This window comes from Thamnophis sirtalis, unplaced genomic scaffold (genome assembly GCF_051295495.1).
Source record: "Thamnophis sirtalis isolate CommonGarterSnake01/CBP01778 unplaced genomic scaffold, rThaSir2_p1.2 scaffold_8, whole genome shotgun sequence".
Lineage (NCBI taxonomy): Eukaryota > Metazoa > Chordata > Lepidosauria > Squamata > Natricidae > Thamnophis > Thamnophis sirtalis.
The window spans coordinates 63,229,050-63,247,526 of NW_028261388.1; the positions used below are offsets into that span (position 1 = coordinate 63,229,050).

General features: G+C 41.5%; 1 protein-coding gene across 1 annotated transcript in view; it reads left to right on the top strand.

The window, feature by feature from the left end:
• The window catches only part of CFAP47 (cilia and flagella associated protein 47), a 583,307-nt gene that overhangs the window by 166,239 nt on the left and 398,591 nt on the right, over window positions 1–18,477 (top strand). Inside the window, exon 29 of the mRNA XM_087721802.1 lies at window positions 16,352–16,574. Coding sequence (XP_087577928.1) covers window positions 16,352–16,574 — 223 coding nt within the window. The remainder of the gene's footprint in view (window positions 1–16,351; window positions 16,575–18,477) is intronic.

Here is an 18,477-nt window from a genome sequence, read left to right on the forward strand (position 1 = left end):
AAAGTCAATAGCAGATTGCATGCTAGTGACATGAGAAAGTCACCGGACATGACCTGAAACCAGCTGATGGGGACCCACAGCAACACAGTGGGCCCCGAAACCAGCCCCCTTCGAACTCCATTGAAATGCTACAAATGGGGGGGCGGGCACATGGCATCTGCATGCATAACCCCAACCCCAATATCAAGGCCAGAGCACCACCCAGGGCACGACTGGAACGGGGCCCTAAACAGACCACCAATGCATTCCAGAAGGCCCTCCAGGGGTCCCTCCCCACCCAGATGAAGGGTGGGGACCCCAGGCAACAATGACCAATAGCCAGAATCCTATGACAGCGATGACCAGGGTGAAAACTACCCAATGATGAGAGGATCAGTTCATCCTTTCCTTTTTCTAATATGCCTCACAGCCCCAAAAACAGGAAACCAGGGGGATTTTCCAGCCCTAATAGACTCAGGCTGCACTAGATCCTTGATCAACCAGACCACAATCCTGAAACTGGGGATCAGAGCAAAAAGACTGGCCCACCCAACCTAGTTCGAACAGGTTGACAGATCCCTAATGGGGGGAGCCTATGCCCACCCACTTGACTGAACCAGTGAGACTAGAGCTAGTGGATCACTGGGAAGTAATTCGATTCATAATAGCCCCCAAAATCACAGATGCAGTCATACTCTCCTGGCTAGATAAGTGAGGACCGACCATCTGGTGGCAAGGGGGTACCCACAGACTTAGGATAGAAAAGGCCCCCAACCCCTTCCACGCCAGCAAGCAGAAACACCACCCAAGCAGGGAACCCCCAAAAGAGCCCACCAGAACAACTGGCAGCCACATCCAATGAAATCCCAGAGACCGAACAGATCCCAGGGGAATATCAGGACCTCAAAGAAGTATTCAGCGAGACCGAGTGGAACATTCTGCCCCTCACTGTGAGGCAGATTGCACCATCGAAATCATCCCTGGGGCAAAGCTACCCAAACCCAAACTGTACGGCATGACGCTCCAGGAAATGCAGGAAATGTGCAAATACATAGACAAAAACATAGCACGGGGGTTCATTGAGCCAGCCAAGCCACAAGTCACAGCGCCAGTCCTCTTCAAGGAAAAAAAAAGATGTTACTATGAGACTGTATGTGGACTTTAGTTAGAGGAATTAAGGTTGCATGTGATTATACAACCTATACCCCCTCCACCTCATGAAGGGGGATGAAATTCTACATCTCGGAATACCTATGCACCCTAATTCTCCAGAGGAGCCAAGATGCCAAATCGTGTCACTTTGGGTTCCTAAAGACTTTACACTAAGCCTGGAGGCAGTTTTAGTGGCCCAGCATAAAGAAAGACATGGACAGTTACGTGAAAAGTTGCATCATCTGCACCACAATGAAGAGACAACCAGGAAACCCTTCCCGGACTGCTGCAACCAGTAGCAGAGCCAATGAGGCTGTGGGAGGAGCTCGCAATGGACTTTATAGTAGTATAGTATAGTAGTTGCCAAAAAGTGGGGGAAACACGGTAATTTGGACTGTACTAGACCTGTTCTCCAAACAGGCAAACTTCATACCCTGCAGCGGACTACCCTCAGCTCACCAACTGGCCAAACTGTTCCTGAAGCACATCTACTGCCTGCATGGAGTATCTCGAAGAATTATCTCAGACAGAGGGGTCCAGTTCAATGCTAAATTCTGGGGGGAGTTCCTGCAGTCCATTGGGTAATCCCAGGGCCTTAGCTCGGCTTTTCACCCAAGTACCAATGGGGGCAGGCAGAGAGACTGAACTCCATGGTAGAGCATTACCTGAGGTGCTATGTGAATTATCAGCAGTCCAATTGGGCAGACCTTCTGTCTTTTGCTGAAGTCACGTGCAATAATGCTGTTCACAGTAACACGGGACTAGCACCATTCAAAGTAGTGAGCGGCATGGACTTTTCCCAATGCCTGAGTATCCAAGGGATCCCATTCTCAGTCAGCTTGACTGATTGGATGTCAATGCTAAAAGCAACCTGAGAGAATGTCAAAAAAAGCACTGGCTAAAGCGGCATGAAATTATAAGAAACAGTCAGATAAACACCAAGCTCAGCAATGGCCATTCTGGGTGGGATAGATGGTTTACTTTTCCACAAAATATTTGAGGTTAAAACTCCTTAGTAAAAAACCGGGGCCATAGTTTATGGGACCATTCCCCATAGTAAAGATCATCAACCCAATCACAGTGCAATTGAAACTGCCCTGACTACTAGGGAAGATACACACAGTATTCCATAATAGCTTCTTAAAACCCATGGCTGGATCCACACTGAGACCATTACCTCGGGGGTTCCTGGGCCCTGTGGTCATAGGGGGCCAAACCCATTGTGAGGTGCAATGAACCCTTGATTTTAGGTGGCACAGGAGACAACTCCAATACTTAATCAAGTGGAAGGGCTGCCCCTTGTCAGAGGCATCTTGGGTAAAGAATAGAAATATCCAGGCTGATCAACTTATAGAAAAATTCCATTCAGAAAATCCAAACAAGTCTGGGGGGAGGACGTAGCCTTAAATCCTATACCTGTACTCAAATTGTTTTTGCTTCGCACAGGTTGCTTTTGGAAAGTGAGGGGAGCTTAATTTCAACTCCTAAAGTTGTCATTCTGAGGAAAGGGACAGAGCATATTCCACACATACTTTCAGCTATAGTTGGATCTCAGATTACTGCAGCAGGCTTGGGAGAGGTTCACCTCATTGGGGAACACAGACTGAAGGGAAGAAGGAACAGGGGTAAAGTTCAGCTATAATTAAAATAGGCTAAGATCTGACTGTGAAAAGATCTTGCCAAAAATAAATGCTCCTAATAAATGACTAATTTGCTTTTGAAGTTTGGCTCATGAATCAATTAAGGCATTTTATTTTTGGAAACCTGACAATGGAGAGGGAATTGGAAAATACGCCCAATGATAATTAACTGAAGCGCTAATGAGAGAGAAATTTGGGGTGCTTAACGTTATATAACTATCTAAAATTAGTATGAGCTTAGCAGGAAATTTGAATCCGGCTTACACTTTGTCCAGAAAATAGGCTTTTTTTTGAGGGGGGTGGGGAGACCAAGTAATGGAATTTTGAAATATGTATACCACTAAAAAGAGGATGTACCATATTTTTTGGAGTATAAGATGCACCTTTCCCCACCAAAGAGAGGGTGAAATTCTGGATGCGTCTTACACTCTGAATGTAGCTGCCTGGGTCATCTAAAGAAGGGGGAGGTGAAGCTGGTAATGCACAGGTGGCGAGGCATAAGACAAGATGGTTTACTGCTCAGACTCCCACTTCTCCATCCAACCCAGTCGTCCGCTTCTGCTCTTGGCCCAGTAGATGGATCTGGCCAGGAGGAATACAAGCCCCAATTTTGCAGTCAGGGAGGAAAAAGAGCATTTCAGGTGCCAGGCGATCCCTTCAGCCTGGAACCACCCGCCTGTATTCCTCCTGGCCAGATCCATCTCCGGGGCCAGGAGGAGAAGCTGACCGCCCTCTGACTGGATTGACTGGAGAATGGGAAGGCCAAGCAGCGAGCCACCTTGCCTTACACCTCTCACACAGTGCCCACTTCACCTGTCCCTTCTCAGACGGTTCCAGGCAGCCGAGATCACCACACTACTACCTAAAAATGTTGTTATTGCACTCTCTGCCGCTGGTGAAGTGGGTGCTGCAATCCCCCCAATCCCCTGGATTTGTCATGCAGTGCTTATTGTTACTGCTGCTATTGTACCCAGCTACCGTATCTCTTTGCTGCATGACAGATCTGGACAGATTTGGGGGGAGGGATGGATAGAACAGGGCCAATCTCCTGTGCATGAAGGCTTTTCTCAGGGCCTTAGATCTCCACTTTGTCTCCAGAAAAAACTATTGGAATCGTTGGAATTTTGGCTAATGGAAGAAGTGCGGGATGGAAAGGAAACTTTGGAATGCGGCAGGTGCCAGGGAGACTCCTGACCCAGTGTTCCTTCATTCCAAAGTTTCCTTTCCATCCCACGCTTCTTCCATTATCCAAAATCCCGATGATGGCAATAGCTTTTTCTGGAGACAAAGCAGAGATCTGCGGTTCTGAGAAAAGTCTTCATGCACAGGAGATTGGTTCTCTTCCCTTGCTCCCCCCCAATCCCTCTGGATCTGCCATGCAGTGCTTATTGCTACCTCTGCTATTGAGCACAGCTACCATATCTCTTTGCTGCATGATAGATCTGGGCAGATTTGGGTATGTGTGTGATAAGGCAGTCTCATTTCCTGTACGCTTCCCTTTTGCTGCTCAGGCACCACCGCGAGGAACCATTAATCCAAATGGAAGCGATCCCCACCCCTCCTCATCCAATGGGCCATTCCCAGTCAAGCACAGCAGCAGTCATTCAGCAGCCCCCTCATGGCATCCCCTCCTCGCTGAAGAGAAGAAGTGCATCGACTGCCGCTCCTTGGACCAAGCGGCTCACCATCGCTGCCAGTCTGAGGAAAGGGGGGAAAAATAAAGCACAGAAAATGTTAAGTCTTGCCCTGCCATTGGAGGGTTAGAGAAAAGTGGATTTGAGATCAATAAAAGCCTTACTCTTTAGGAAGATCAAGCCTCCACACATCGCATTTTTGCCCTCCCTGGCCCCCAGAAACACTTTGCACCCTCCCAAACTCTCTGCAGAGTGCTCCTGGGAGCCGCGGAGGACAAAAATTACCTCTTCAAAATCTTGGTGCATCTTATACTCCAGTGCGTCTTATACTCTGAAAAATACGGGTATGTAAAATTATAAATATGAAAGATGTTTATTGGAATTGACAGCCTCTACTTTGCTTGTTTGCTATTGGCTGCCATAGAAACGGGGAGGGTAGGGGCTTGTGGTATTTGGGGGGGGGAATTGTTGGTACTGGAGAAGTTATCATGAAGGGAGTTTTGTTCTCACCATCTTTTGCACGTGCTGATGGCTCATGTTTGGCTTGGTCAAGGTCAACCGTCTCTGCATACCAACTGAATGAGGCCTTTTGAAGATGCATCACACATGACACCTCTGGGAGTTGCAGATTGGACATTGGGTTGGGGTAATTGGGGGAAGGCTGCTGGGTAAATGTTTGGTATGTAGACGTTCGCACCTTTTTGTCTCAGAACTTGCTTTTCTTTCGCTGCTTTCATTTCATATCCAGTAAAAGTACCTTTATCTCTACTCAAATGGAGTTGGGGGTTTTCTTTCTTGATTATCGATGGAGGCATGCCTGACAGGAATGTAATTATCAATACTAGCAAATATTAAATTAAGTGTACTCAGATGCTGAAATACACCATGTAAATTAATTGGAGAGAGTGGAAAGGAAAGATAGAAGCAAGGAGGACGAGAGGACAGGAGAGAGGGAAATAGAAGGGAGAGGAGAAGTAGAAAAGAAAGAAGGAGTGGAAAGAGGAGACAGGAGAAGGATAGAGGAAGAGGAAGTAGAGAAGAGAGGGAAGGTAGAGGGAAGAAAGGAGATAGGGAGGAGGAGAGAGGGCGAGGAGATAGGACGGTGGTGAAATAGGGTATAATATAGTGTATTGAAAGCAGAAGATCAAATGATAGCTGTTCTGGGCCGAGGGAATGATATAATAATGGACAATACAAAATAATTTCTGTTCAGATGTAATGGTATACTTGTGGTTATATGTATCAAATTAAAATAAAATAAAAAACTCTTTCAAAAAAAGATTCAAACTGAGATAATTGCTAATCGAAATGAACAAAATGGTTGCCCGAACCCAGATTATTAGAAGCCAGCATGGACTTTTTAAAGACAGGTCATGCCAAACAAACTGTTGCCTTCTTTGATAACATGACTAAATTAATAAGTGAAGGAAATTCTGTGAATATGGTATACTTAGGCTTTAGTAAGGCATTTGATAAAATAAGTCACAGCCTTATTGGAAAGAGAACAATGTGAAACAGACTGTACCATCAGCAGATGGATTTGCAATTGATATTTAACATGTAGTCTTCAACGGAACTACATCTACTTGGAGAGAAGCAAGCAATGGGTACTTCTTTGTTGGGCTTCAGTTCTCTTCAACATCTTCATAAATGACTTAGATCAGGGGATTTAAGGGATGCTCATCAAATTTGCAGAAGACACCAAGTTGGGGAGAATTTCTAACACTTTCAATGATAGACTCAAGATTCAGAAGGACCTTGACAAACTTGAGCATTGGGCAACCCAACAAGATGCAATTGTTGGGACTGACTTCTGGTTTGGCATCGCTGATGGATAGTCGTAGGGAATGGGGGTCTGTGAACCTAGACTGAACCTAGACTGAACTTAAAGGATTAAAGTCATCCTGAAAGGTTGACGAAGAAAGGAGGGGTGTCTTGCAAGTCATGGAGAGTGGTAAGTCTCCTGCTTGATCTGAGGCTTACCTTCCCATCCTACAATGCAGAGGAGAGGCTGCCATTATGGCCACCATGAAGCTGGGACAACCAAAGAAAGAAATGTGCTAGAGCGGTGTGTGAACATGGGACTGGAACTGGGTGAGGTTATTTTCAACTTCTATACTAATGATTAAACCCCAAAGGGGAAAAAAACTCTGAACAGATAGACTTTCTAAAGTGGTAAAAAAGTGGCAAACAAATATTTAGAGAAAGATTATAGACCAGACAGAAAGTCAACCTAAGTGAAAATATTTTTTTTTTAAATACAGAAAGACTGGACTTGAATATTTTATTGGCAATATTTTGAAAAGGCATTTTAAAATGCTAGAAACATTTGGTTGATTATTGGAAAAAACTACTTGAAGAAAATCAGAAATAGGTTTTCAGTTTTTTAATTGGATATAATATTAAAAGCATAGGTGACAGTGCCATCCTCTGGTGAAAGAAATATACTATATTTTTACAAAGCTGGGAATGTCCTTGAAACAACACCTGGGAGACTGTTTTGTTTTGTCTTTGCATAATGTCTGATATCTATTTGCTTCACGACTAAGGAGGAAGGGGTTTTTTTTAGACTTTTGAAGATTGCTAAGTAAAGTGGCTTACAAATATCTGGAATTATCATTGAAGCTAAAGAGTTGATTACATGGCTTATGAAGATATGGGGAAACCTGTTGGATCATCTAGGACTATAAATGTTGTCTGATAACTGCATAAAGAAGCAAAAGAAGGAAAATTAAAGGAAAAAAAACTTATTGGAAACTTGGAAGGAGTAAACTGACTGGTGGAAGATTACAAAAAACTAAATACTGTGAATCCTGAGGAATGATTTTGGGACTGAGAGAATTTTAATATTGGCTTCTTTGTGTGCAGACAATTGAGAGTTTGGGACTTTGGTAGATTATTGAGTAACCTTGTAACTTATTAAAATAAGACAAATGCTTCAACAGAGAAAAATAAGTATATTTTAAAAAGAAATATTGTTGATGTTTCAAAGTATTCATTAAACCATAACAAGGAACCACAGGGAGATAAAGGATTTGATACATGATATAGTTGTGAGACCAGGAAATGCAATGAAAAATGAACAGGTAACTGAAAATAGAGGAGAAAATAGAAAAAAACAGAAGAAAGGATAGAGCTGATAAAACAACAAATGAAGTAAAAAGACAAAGAGAAGGAAGAGATAATCAAAATGAATGAAATAGACCAGGCAGATTACATATCAAGAAATCAAAAAATAGAATTGGATAAACAGAAAGACATTCCTGAAGTGAGGGTAGAGACACTGTGAAGGTTTGGCAGTGAAAGGTAGAGGTAGAGAAACAGGAAACATTTAGATTAAAAATGAACGATACATAGAGATACAAAATACCAAGGGCAGAATATGGAAAGCAGGCCAAAAAATCAACAAGAATTGAAATACAAAAATGAGCAAGAGATGATGGATAGAAATGGAATACCTATTAATATAAGATTTGTGCTAGTAAGATTTAGAATAGAGGTGACTTCCAGGGGAGGGGCTTGCCGCCGTCGGCAGCTTAACGAAGCTGCCCTCAGAGTTCTGGTTCGTATATCTATTTAAGATCTTAGATATCTCTTTTTTCAGGCAAGAAAAAAGTAGGGAGGGACCCAGCTAGTTAGAATCCTCTTTGTAGTTCGCAGCTCTTTTTTTTTTTTGGCTGCGAACGAAAGAGAAGGATCAACGAAAGCTGAGTCACTTACTCCGGTCAGATCTTCTCAGCTGTTTTTTTTCAGCTCAAGGCGAGTTACCCCCCCCCCTCAGGACAAGCCTTTGTAATTAACTCATTTAAGATCAATCCGAGCAGCGACCATACCCGTGAACCCTTTTTTCTCTCTATTTAAAATACCAGCTTCAATTTTATAAAAGACTCCTTTGTTTAATTTTTTTTAAAAAATGGCGATTTTATAGCTTCCGCATTTGCTATAACGATATATCTTCAACTTCCTGGCACAGAATTAAGGAAATAACTTTTTACAAACCAATTAGCCCCGTTCCCTCGAAGATTTCTTTTTATCAATTGCCAAAAGTTTACTGAAACTACCTTATCTTAAATCAACGTGAGCAGAGACTCTCTTTGCTTTCTTTTTATAATGGCACCGAAATCGAAGCAGCCCAGACGTTCTCTTACATCTCAGGCATTTGTTACAAAGCCGCAGCTCTTACCTTCCACGCCCCCTACTGGAGATTTGTTAACGAAAGAATTTCTTTTTGAGACTCTCAAAGAATTTAGAGAGGAGATGAAGCAACTTGTTACAGATTTATGTGACAAGCTTGATACTAAGATTGCTCAAACAAGGGAGGATATGACAAGAGTCATAACTGTATTGACAGACTATGTTGCTGGAATGGAAGAAAAGCTGGAGCTCCTGGAGGAAGCCAACTCCAACCTGACATCTAAAATTGAAGTGCTACAACAGGAAGTTGAAAACGCAGAAAAACAACTCGTTATGACAAATTATAAAAAGATGGAGCTTGCTTTAAGAGTTAGGGGATTACGTGAAAATGAACAGGAGAACTTGAAACAGACTTTTTCAGAGGCTTTCAGTCGTTTGGTGGGAAGTCCGGGACTCAACTTTGATTGGCAGATCCAAAAAATTTATCGCCAGAATTCGTGGGCGGCAAAACAGAGACAGCTTCCAAGAGACATAATTATATATTTCGCTACAAGAGAATCCAGAAATGCGATACTACAAGAGTTTTATAATACCAGGCTGCGAATTGATGGACAGGACTTGATTGTTTTCAAAGAAATACCATCTCAAATGTTAAGAGCTAGGAGAGACTATGCTTTTCTAACTAAAGAACTCAGAAACCGTCAAATACAGTATAGATGGGATGTGCCATTTGGTATTATAGTTACATTTGATGACCAAAAATATCGTCTTAACTCTGTTTGGGAAGCCCGAGATTTTTATTATGAGATCCTAAAGGCGGGACACCTTGAATCACCTGGACTTTGAGAAAGACAAAGAGAAGGGGAAGAGAAACAACAAAATACACAATTACAAGACAGGAAGTATTGCTTTCCCCTTCTGGAAAAGCAGAAGACCAAAGAACAAGGATCTAGCCGTGCTCCCAGACGAATCGAAAATAAAGTGGATCGTAGCAACATCTATGAACATCAGCCATTGATTAAGGAGATATTCATGAAACCTTTATAAACATCTTGCTATATTAAATAGCCTTAAAATGATATAACTTCTTTGCAAGGAAATTATATTAAATTAACTGATTTAAAATATTGGCTTAATTCTCAACTTGAACAATACTCTGACTTTTGTTTTGCATAAAATGGTATAGTTGTATACAGATGAAGAGACATTAATGCTGAAAGAACTGATGCTGATCTCCTTGGAAAATATATTGTATGGGACTTAAAAAAAGACTTGATGGATAATTCTGAACTTTTATATAAATTACTAATGAATTATTTTCCAGGGTGAGGAGGGCGGAGAGCTTGGTGTTTCTGGATCGTGGTTCAGGTTGGAGGGAGTTGAGAGGTGTGGTGTAGACGGGAGGGTAGTGGAGGTTGAATTAGAGCTTATTTTGAGATAGAAAGTAAATTGATTTTTTGTATAAACTGTTATTTGATTATAATGCCTGGAAGGATACACCCAGGGAGTCTGTAGGAAGGCGGAGCATATATGAGAGGAGTACGGATGAAAATAAAATATATGTATGTGTATGTATATGTCTGTGTATATACATATATATGTGTATATGTATGTATATGGACACGGATAGAGGCAGGATGAGAAGAGTTGGAAAAGGAAACCGAGAGAAGAATTTGAGATGTGTTTATAAAAGGGACAGATTAAAGGTTTGGAATCAGACAGATATTTAGATAAAGAAATAAGGCCCCTAGCTAGAGAAGAATTCTATCTGGTTAACTTATTTGCTTTCAATACAGTTTGAAATCCTGAAAGCAATTAATTAACTGAGATTAGGAATGATGTACATTGTTCAAGTCTTAATAATGATGGGAAGCTGAGCTCAACGTAAAGAGTTTATTGATTTTTTCTTTTTTCTTTTTTTTAAATTATTATTTCCTTTTTTTCCCCTTTTTTTTATCTTTTAACTTTCAATGTACTTGGTTTTAATATACTCTAGACTGTGTTTGATAAAAAGCTAAGCCGGGTATGGGATCTGGGAAGTCTGAAGGGGGGTAGGGAGGGGGGATCATAGGGGGAGGGGGGAGGAGGGAGGGGGGAAACATAGTTTCAATTTTCAAAACAACAAGAATGCACTTGTATACTGTTGCTCCTTTTCTTTCTTTTATTTTCTTTTTTTTTCTTTCAATTTTAGTATAAAATACAAATCGAATATACTAATGAATAGCAGAAATACACCGAAGCGAGGAGTAGAGGGAAAGAAGAGGGAGGAGTAGAGAGGGAGTGAGAGGGGAATGGAAGGAGGGTGAGATGGAGGGAGGGGGAGAAAGGAACGTTAGAGGGGGAGGGGAAGTAGAGGAGGGGAATGCTGAAGGGGAGAAACGAAAGTTGGAGGGGGAGAAAGAAAGGGTGTATGGAGGGTTGAAGTGTTATGTTGGTTTTGTATTTTGGAATATAAGAAGAGTTGTGTTTATTGTTTCTTTAATCGCACAGTATATAAGTGATTGTATAAATTGAAAATGAAAATGAAATAAAACATATATTGAGAAGATTTAGAATAGAGGTAGAAATTAGAAAGGGAAAATACTGCTGCGTATATTCTTATATAATATTTTAAAATCAGTATGTAGATGAATAGATCAGAAGTTGAAAGATGATTATTGTCAGCCTCTGCTTCGCTGCTGCTTTTTGGCTGCCATTGAAACGGGGAGGGGCGGCATGGTATTTGGGAGGGGAATCATTATGTACTGGAGGATTGTTATTAGGAGCTGTCCTGACCATCTATCTGTGCATGTGGAAGAAGGGAGTTCCCCGCCAAGGCCAACTGTCCAGCATTCCAGCCTGATGATGCTTTTTGAAGACAATTCCCACCTGATGGTTGGGTGAATTATTATTGGACTATGAAATGGGATGCCAAGGGGAGGGGATTGAATTATACATGATATCTATTGCTTTTGCGCCTTTTTACTCAGACTCAGCTTTGCTTTGCTACTCATCGTTTGTAATTAGTAAAAGTACACTTAATTCTAAAGCATGGAATTTTAAGAATCTTAACTGCATTTCTGCCCAAAATCTCTACCCTTTACCACTGATGAAGGACATGCTGGCACAACTAGGGAAGGGGAGAATTTTCACTAAATTGGACCTGCAGGAAGCATACTATCGGGTCAAAATTAACGAGGGGGATGAATGGAAGACTGCATTCAACTACCCCCCTTGGTTGTTTCCAATTTCGAGTAATGCCATTTGGACTCTAGGGGGCGCCAGCGGTTTTCATGCAACTAATTAATGAAGTTTTGCATGACCATCTTTACAAAGGCGTGATGGTCTATCTAGACGATATCCTTATTTACACGGAAACACGTGAAGAACACGTGAAGCTTGTCCGCACAGTTCTGAACAAACTCCGTGCAGCAGAACTATATGCCAAATTATCCAAGTGCGAATTTCATCAGGAGAGGGTGGATTACCTGGGCTATTGGTTCTCCCACAAAGGGATACAGATGGACCCAGCAAAGGTTAAGGCTGTCACTGAATGGGAAGCCCCACGCACACATAAGCAGTTACAGAGTTTTTTGGATTTTGCTAACTTCTATCATCAATTTATTCCCTCCTTCGCTAAGATCGCTCTTCCAATCACTAACCTCCTTAAGTCGAAAGGAGGAGCAAAGCCCAAACCTAGCAAACCTTTGAACTGGACTATGAAGTGTCAGGCTGCTTTCGAGAAGTTGAAACTCCTGTTTGCAGAGGAACCGGTCCTGAAACACCCAGACATGGACTCACCTTTTGTGGTCCAGGCTGATGTCAGTGATGAGGTGGTGGGGGCAGTACTGCTTCAAGCAAATGCACAAGGAAAATTACAACCCTGAGCTTACACCTCTCGCAAACTGACCGACACTGAGAGACGCTGGGCTATTTGGGAAAAAGAAGCTTTTGCTGTTCATTGGGCTTTGATGACCTGGCGTCATTTTCTAGAGGGCGCTAAACACCCTTTTGAGGTGTGGACTGACCACAAAAACTTGGAGGTGTTGAAAACCCCCAGGAAACTGTCTCCCAAACAGATGCGCTGGGCACAACATTTCAATAGGTTCCATTTTACTTTGAAATACATTCCGGGAGGGAAGAATTTTATGGCTGATGCTTTGTCCAGGCTCCCGTAGTACAACAGTTCAAAGCTCAGTGTTGACCAACCTGTCATTCCCACAAGGAGTCTGGCTGCTCCTGTTGTCACCAGGAGTCAGACATCCTCTAAGAAAGAGGTCACACAAGACTTTATCTCTGAACTAAAGGGGCCCTTACAAAAGATGAATGGTTCCAGCAACATATGAATGAATGCACCATGAAAGATGGATTGGCTTGGATTGGTGCAAAATTATACGTCCCTACATCCATTAGAACCACCGTCCTCCAACAGGCTCATGACTCTCGCATGGCCGGTCACTTTGGGTTCGTCAAAACCTTGCATCTCGTTAAGAGACAATTTTGGTGGCCTTCATTGAAAAAAGACATTGAGTCTTATGTGGCTAGTTGTCCCATTTGTGTCGCTGCAAAACGCCCTCCAGGAAAACCCGAAGGGTTGCTCCAGGCGGTAGCTCACCCGGAAGCCCTGTGCAAAGAGATCTCTATGGATTTCATTGTAGAACTTCCAGAGAGTCAAGGAAATACAGTAATCTGGGTTGTTACTGACTTATTCTCCAAGAAAGTTCATTTCATTCCTTGCTCCAAGATCCCATCCGCCAAATCTCTGGCTAAGATGTTCATCTATATCTTTTGCGTGGGGTGCCAGACCGCATCATTTCAGATAGAGGTGTCCAGTTCACCTCACTATTTTGGAAAGAATTCCTGAAACTGATTGGCTCTGCCCAGGGCTTAAGCTCCTCCCACCATCCTCAGACTAATGGGGCCTGCGAGAGGACTAATTCTGTGCTGGAGCAATATCTTCGTTGTTTCATCAACTACCAGCAGGATGATTGGGTGGAATTGTTGCCTCATGCTGAAGTGGCATACAACAATTCCGTGCACAGTAGCACGGGTTTTACCCCTTTCCGTGTTGTTTATGGGCAAGATTTTGTGCCCATCCCGGAGATTCCTCGCGAGAAACCACAAGTGTCCTCACTCTCCGAGTGGAGTGATCACCTTTGGGAGATGTGGCCTTTGACGCACCGGGCACTGGATGCTGCACACCGCACACATAAGAAACAGGCGGATAGGAAGAGGTCTAAACCTCATGACTATAAGGTTGGTGATCGGGTTTATTTATCCACTAAGTTTTTTCAAACGACTCAAAAGTCGAAGAAATTGCGCCCAAAATATGTTGGCCTGTTTCCAATTGTCAAGATCATCAACCCTGTTTCCGTCCGTCTCCAATTGCCTAAGCATCTCAACCGGGTTTATCCTGTTTTTCATGTTAATCTCCTGAAACCAGAACATACTTCTCCATTGAGGACTCCACTTCCGCATCCGCCCACCCCACTTTTGATAGAGGGGGAGCAGCATTTTGAAGTCCGGGAAATTTTGGACTCTCGTAAACGGAGGAACCGTATTCAGTATCTTTTAGCTTGGAAGCATTTTCCCCCATCACACACTGCATGGGTTGACAAGTCCCATGTTCGAGCTCCTCGTCTGCTCCGCAAGTTCTACTCTACTTACCCTGACAAACCCTGATTTCTATGTGGATTGCTAATTTTCCCCTTCCCCTTTCTCCCTTCTATGTCATGTTGTTCGTTTGTTTGTCTGTGTTCTTTCATTTCTGCAGGTGTGACTGTCCTTTTCTGAGGGAGAGCCAGATGTCAGCCTCTGCTTTGCTGCTGCTTTTCGGCTGCCATTGAAACGGGGAGGGGGGCATGGTATTTGGGAGGGAAATCATTATGTACTTGAGGATTGTTATTAGGAGCTATCCTGACTATCTATCTGCGCATGTGGAAGAAGGGAGTTTCTCGCCAAGGCTAACTGTTGAGCATTCCAGCTTGATGATGCTTTTTGAAGACATCTCCCACCTTACAGTTGGGTGAATTATTATTGGACTATGAAATGGGATGCCAAGGGGAGGGGATTGAATTATACATGATATCTATTGCTTTCGCACCTTTTTACTCAGACTCAGCTTTGCTTTGCTACTCATCGTTTGTAATTAGTAAAAGTACACTTAATTCTAAAGCATGGAGTTGAGTGGTTTCTTTCTTGATTATTAAACGAAGGAGCACCTGACAATTATATTATGTACACTTAAATAATGTTATTATAGTTATTAGTAATGCATATTAAAATGCTGAATAATTACATGATGAAGGATTATATACATGGTTGAGCAAATACTACAATGTTAACAATTTTAATCATAATATTTATAATGTTGCTATATATGAGAGGAGTATGACTAATGTAATTTATACAAAATTCCAAGGAAGGAGTATGGAAAACATTCCAAAAATCAACAAGAATTGAAATATTAAAACGGGCAAGAAATGATGGATAGAAATAGAATACCTACTAATATAAGATTTGTGTTATTCAGAATAAAGGTAGAAATTAGAAAGGGGGAAAATATTATTATGCATATTTCTATATAATATTCTAAAATCAATATGTAGAGGAAAGGAAGAAGTTGAAAGATGAGTGTATTATATATACTGTATTTTTCATAGTATAAGACCCACTTTTTCCCCTCAAAAAAGAGGCTGAAAATCTGGGTGCATCTTATACACTGAATACAGCATTTCTTTGCCTCCTGAAACCCTGCCCCTTCACCAAAATGGCCATGCATAGCTTGTAGGAGTTTTTCAGAGAGCTCCTGGGGGCTGGGGAGGGCAGAAATGAGCAAAAAATGGACAATTTTTTGCTCAATTTTACCTCCCCCCCCCGCAGCCCCCAGGAGCACTCTATAAGCTTCCTAATGTCCTTTTTTTGGGGGGGGAAACAGCCCTGTTTTCATTAAAAATGGACTGTTTTTTGCTCATTTCCTCCCACCCCCTAGGAGCACTCTACAAGCCTCCTAAGGGCTACTCATATCCTTTTTAAAAAGGGGGGGGCATTTTCATGAAAAATGGGCCTTTTAGGGAGGTTTGTAGAGTGCAAAAAAAAATTTTTTTTACAATTTGCCTCTTCAAAACCTTGGTGTCTTTTATACTCCGGTGCGTCTTATACTCTGAAAAATACGGTAATATTATTATAATGATGTGCGTATGATTAATGTAACTAGATTACTAAAATTGTCAATATTATTACTATTGTTTGTTATCAAAACTAATGATACCCAGATGCCACACAGTTCATGTATTCAATACTTACATATATTTGAAAATAAAAAAAATACAAAGAAAAGGATGCAGTTGTTGGATGGTGTGAAGAAAAGTAAGAACCTACCTTTAGGAAGCAAAAACCAGATGTCCAGGTACAGGATAGGCAGTAACTGGTTCAACAGTAATACCTGTGACAGGTAAATGTCCTGGTAGACCACCACTTAAGTATGAGCTACTAGTGTGCTGCGGATGCCAAACGATTGATTGATTGATTGTTTGATTGATTGATTGATTAGGTATATAATCAATTTTATCACTCAAATAATGACATATTCATAATCAGTCTAACCTATCCAATAAGAAGCTATGAATTTTATTTTATTGGATAACTACTTATATTTCTAAAGTAAGAAATAGATACTTTACTGATTATTGGAGCATAATTACATATATTTGGACATATCTGAAATATTTGATCTTGTTTTCAACAAGAACTGAATGTTAAATAACTAAATAATATGTAATGGTGTGCTAGAAAGTGGTACAATGATAACTAAATTATTGTATTTTTATGCAGAACTGGAAAAGATCCTTGAAAATGAAAACATAAAGAAGCAGGAGGCTATCATCCAAAATAAATGGGTTAGGAGGAATACATCTGATGAATTAGTTTTTCCTGTAGAAGACACAGCAAAATATACTTTCTTCCAGAAAATTGTAATGGCAGCTCAGAACTGGTTTACTCTTTTTGGTTGGTCTAAAGGACCAAATCCAATTTCAATTCCATATTCTCTAAGACGGTAAGAGCAGATTGTTATCACAAACAACTTTTTTAAATGAATGCTTTATTAAACTTAGGAAATATTTTAGTATGAGTTGGAGAAAAGAGCGGCAATTTATATTTATAGTTGTAAACTAGACAATTCTTAACTTATTAGGTCATTGTTTCACTGGTATTTCCTTACCAGATTTCTCAGGGTTTTCAACAATAGTGAAGCATCTAATGCATTGCCTTCAGTAGAATCGTTCTTAAAAATTCAGGAAGATGTTCAAAGATCTATCTATCTTGAAAACAGTCCATGTTGAACTGTATAGCAGTCAAACATCAGGAACTGATCATGGAAATGTTTTACTCCATTTGTATTATGTCATAAAACTGTATAAAATTTGCCAAATTTTGATTCCATGGGAGTCATGGATTTTGGATTGTGAATGCGTTCTCTAAGTTATCCCATTTGAGGTACATTGGTTCAAAAACTGTTGTCCTATGATGTACCCCGATGTACCTGGATTTCACCCAGATTTCACCCAAGCAAAGAATAGGGGTGGGCCCACTGCCATCCCACTCTAGCAGAAGTAGCCATATGAAACCGTATCACAACCTGAACCCTTGTGAGAAAGCCGCTGCTGTTGCTGGCGCACTGCCCATCTGCCCCCTGGTGCCCAAAGAATACAGGGACCTGGCCAACACATTTAGCGAGCAAGACTGCAACACCCTTCCCCCTCACCAACCCACTGACTGTGATAGAGTTCGCGCCAGGAGCTACACTCCCTAAGCCCAAGATGTATTCTATGACCCCCAGGGAGATGGATGATCTAAGGCATTACTTTGACTTGGCAAGGGGTTTCATCCAACCAACTAAGTCCTGGGTCACAGCTCCAGTGCTATTGAAAGAAAAGAATGGGTCAATAAGGTTTTGCATGGACTTCCATGGAATCAACGCTATTTGCATGGAAAACACCCTCTGCCATAAATGAAGAATTTGCTAGTCCACTTAGCAAAGGGGAATGTGTTCACCAAGCTAGATCTGCAGGAAGCATACTACAGAGTCCACATTAAAGGAGACAAGTGGAAAACAGTCTTACTTTATATATATTTTATTATGTTTTCATTCTATACAATCACATATTCACTGTGTTTAATCAGGGCATATAACATTGAATATAGAAAATGCCCTCTACAATACAAACCCAGTATACCACCTTGGCCCGCCATACACCCTCTTTCAACCCCCTCCAACTTTCATTCTTCCTTCTCACACACCCCTCTACGCCTACTTCCCCTCCCCTTCTTTCTAACCTTAACCCTATCACTCCCTCTCCATTCCCTCCCTCCCTTCTCCTCCTCCTCTCTCTCACCCTCTCCACCCTCCTTCTTCTTTCACTCGACTCTTTCCTTCGGTATCTATTACCTTCCAGTAAATTCGGTTTGTTCTATTTTCGCACTAACATTGAAAAGCCACAGTATACAAATACAATCATGGAATTTAACACATATTGTATTTCCCCCCTCCCCCCTCCCCCTAAATCCCCACCTCCCTTCCCTCCCCCCGACTTCCCAAAGACCATACGTGGTATAACTTTTGAACAATCACAGTCTAAAATATCTCTACATTGAACTCAGCTTCTTACTGTTGCCCAAATTTTAAACAATTTAAATTATTACTGATACTAAGCATAAGCTATCTGGAGTTTCTTAGTCCCATATTTACTTTTTATGTAATCAATCCATTTTTTCCAGTCTCCTTTATATCTCTCGTTTGAATGTTCTTTGAGATATGCTGAGATTTTGGCCATTTCGGCTAAGTTCATAACTTTCAAAGTCCATTCTTGAATTGTAGGTAAATCTTTCTTCTTCCAATACTGCGCCACCAAGAGTCTTGCTGCCGTTATTAAATACAGAACCAAATTAGTCTCTGCTGC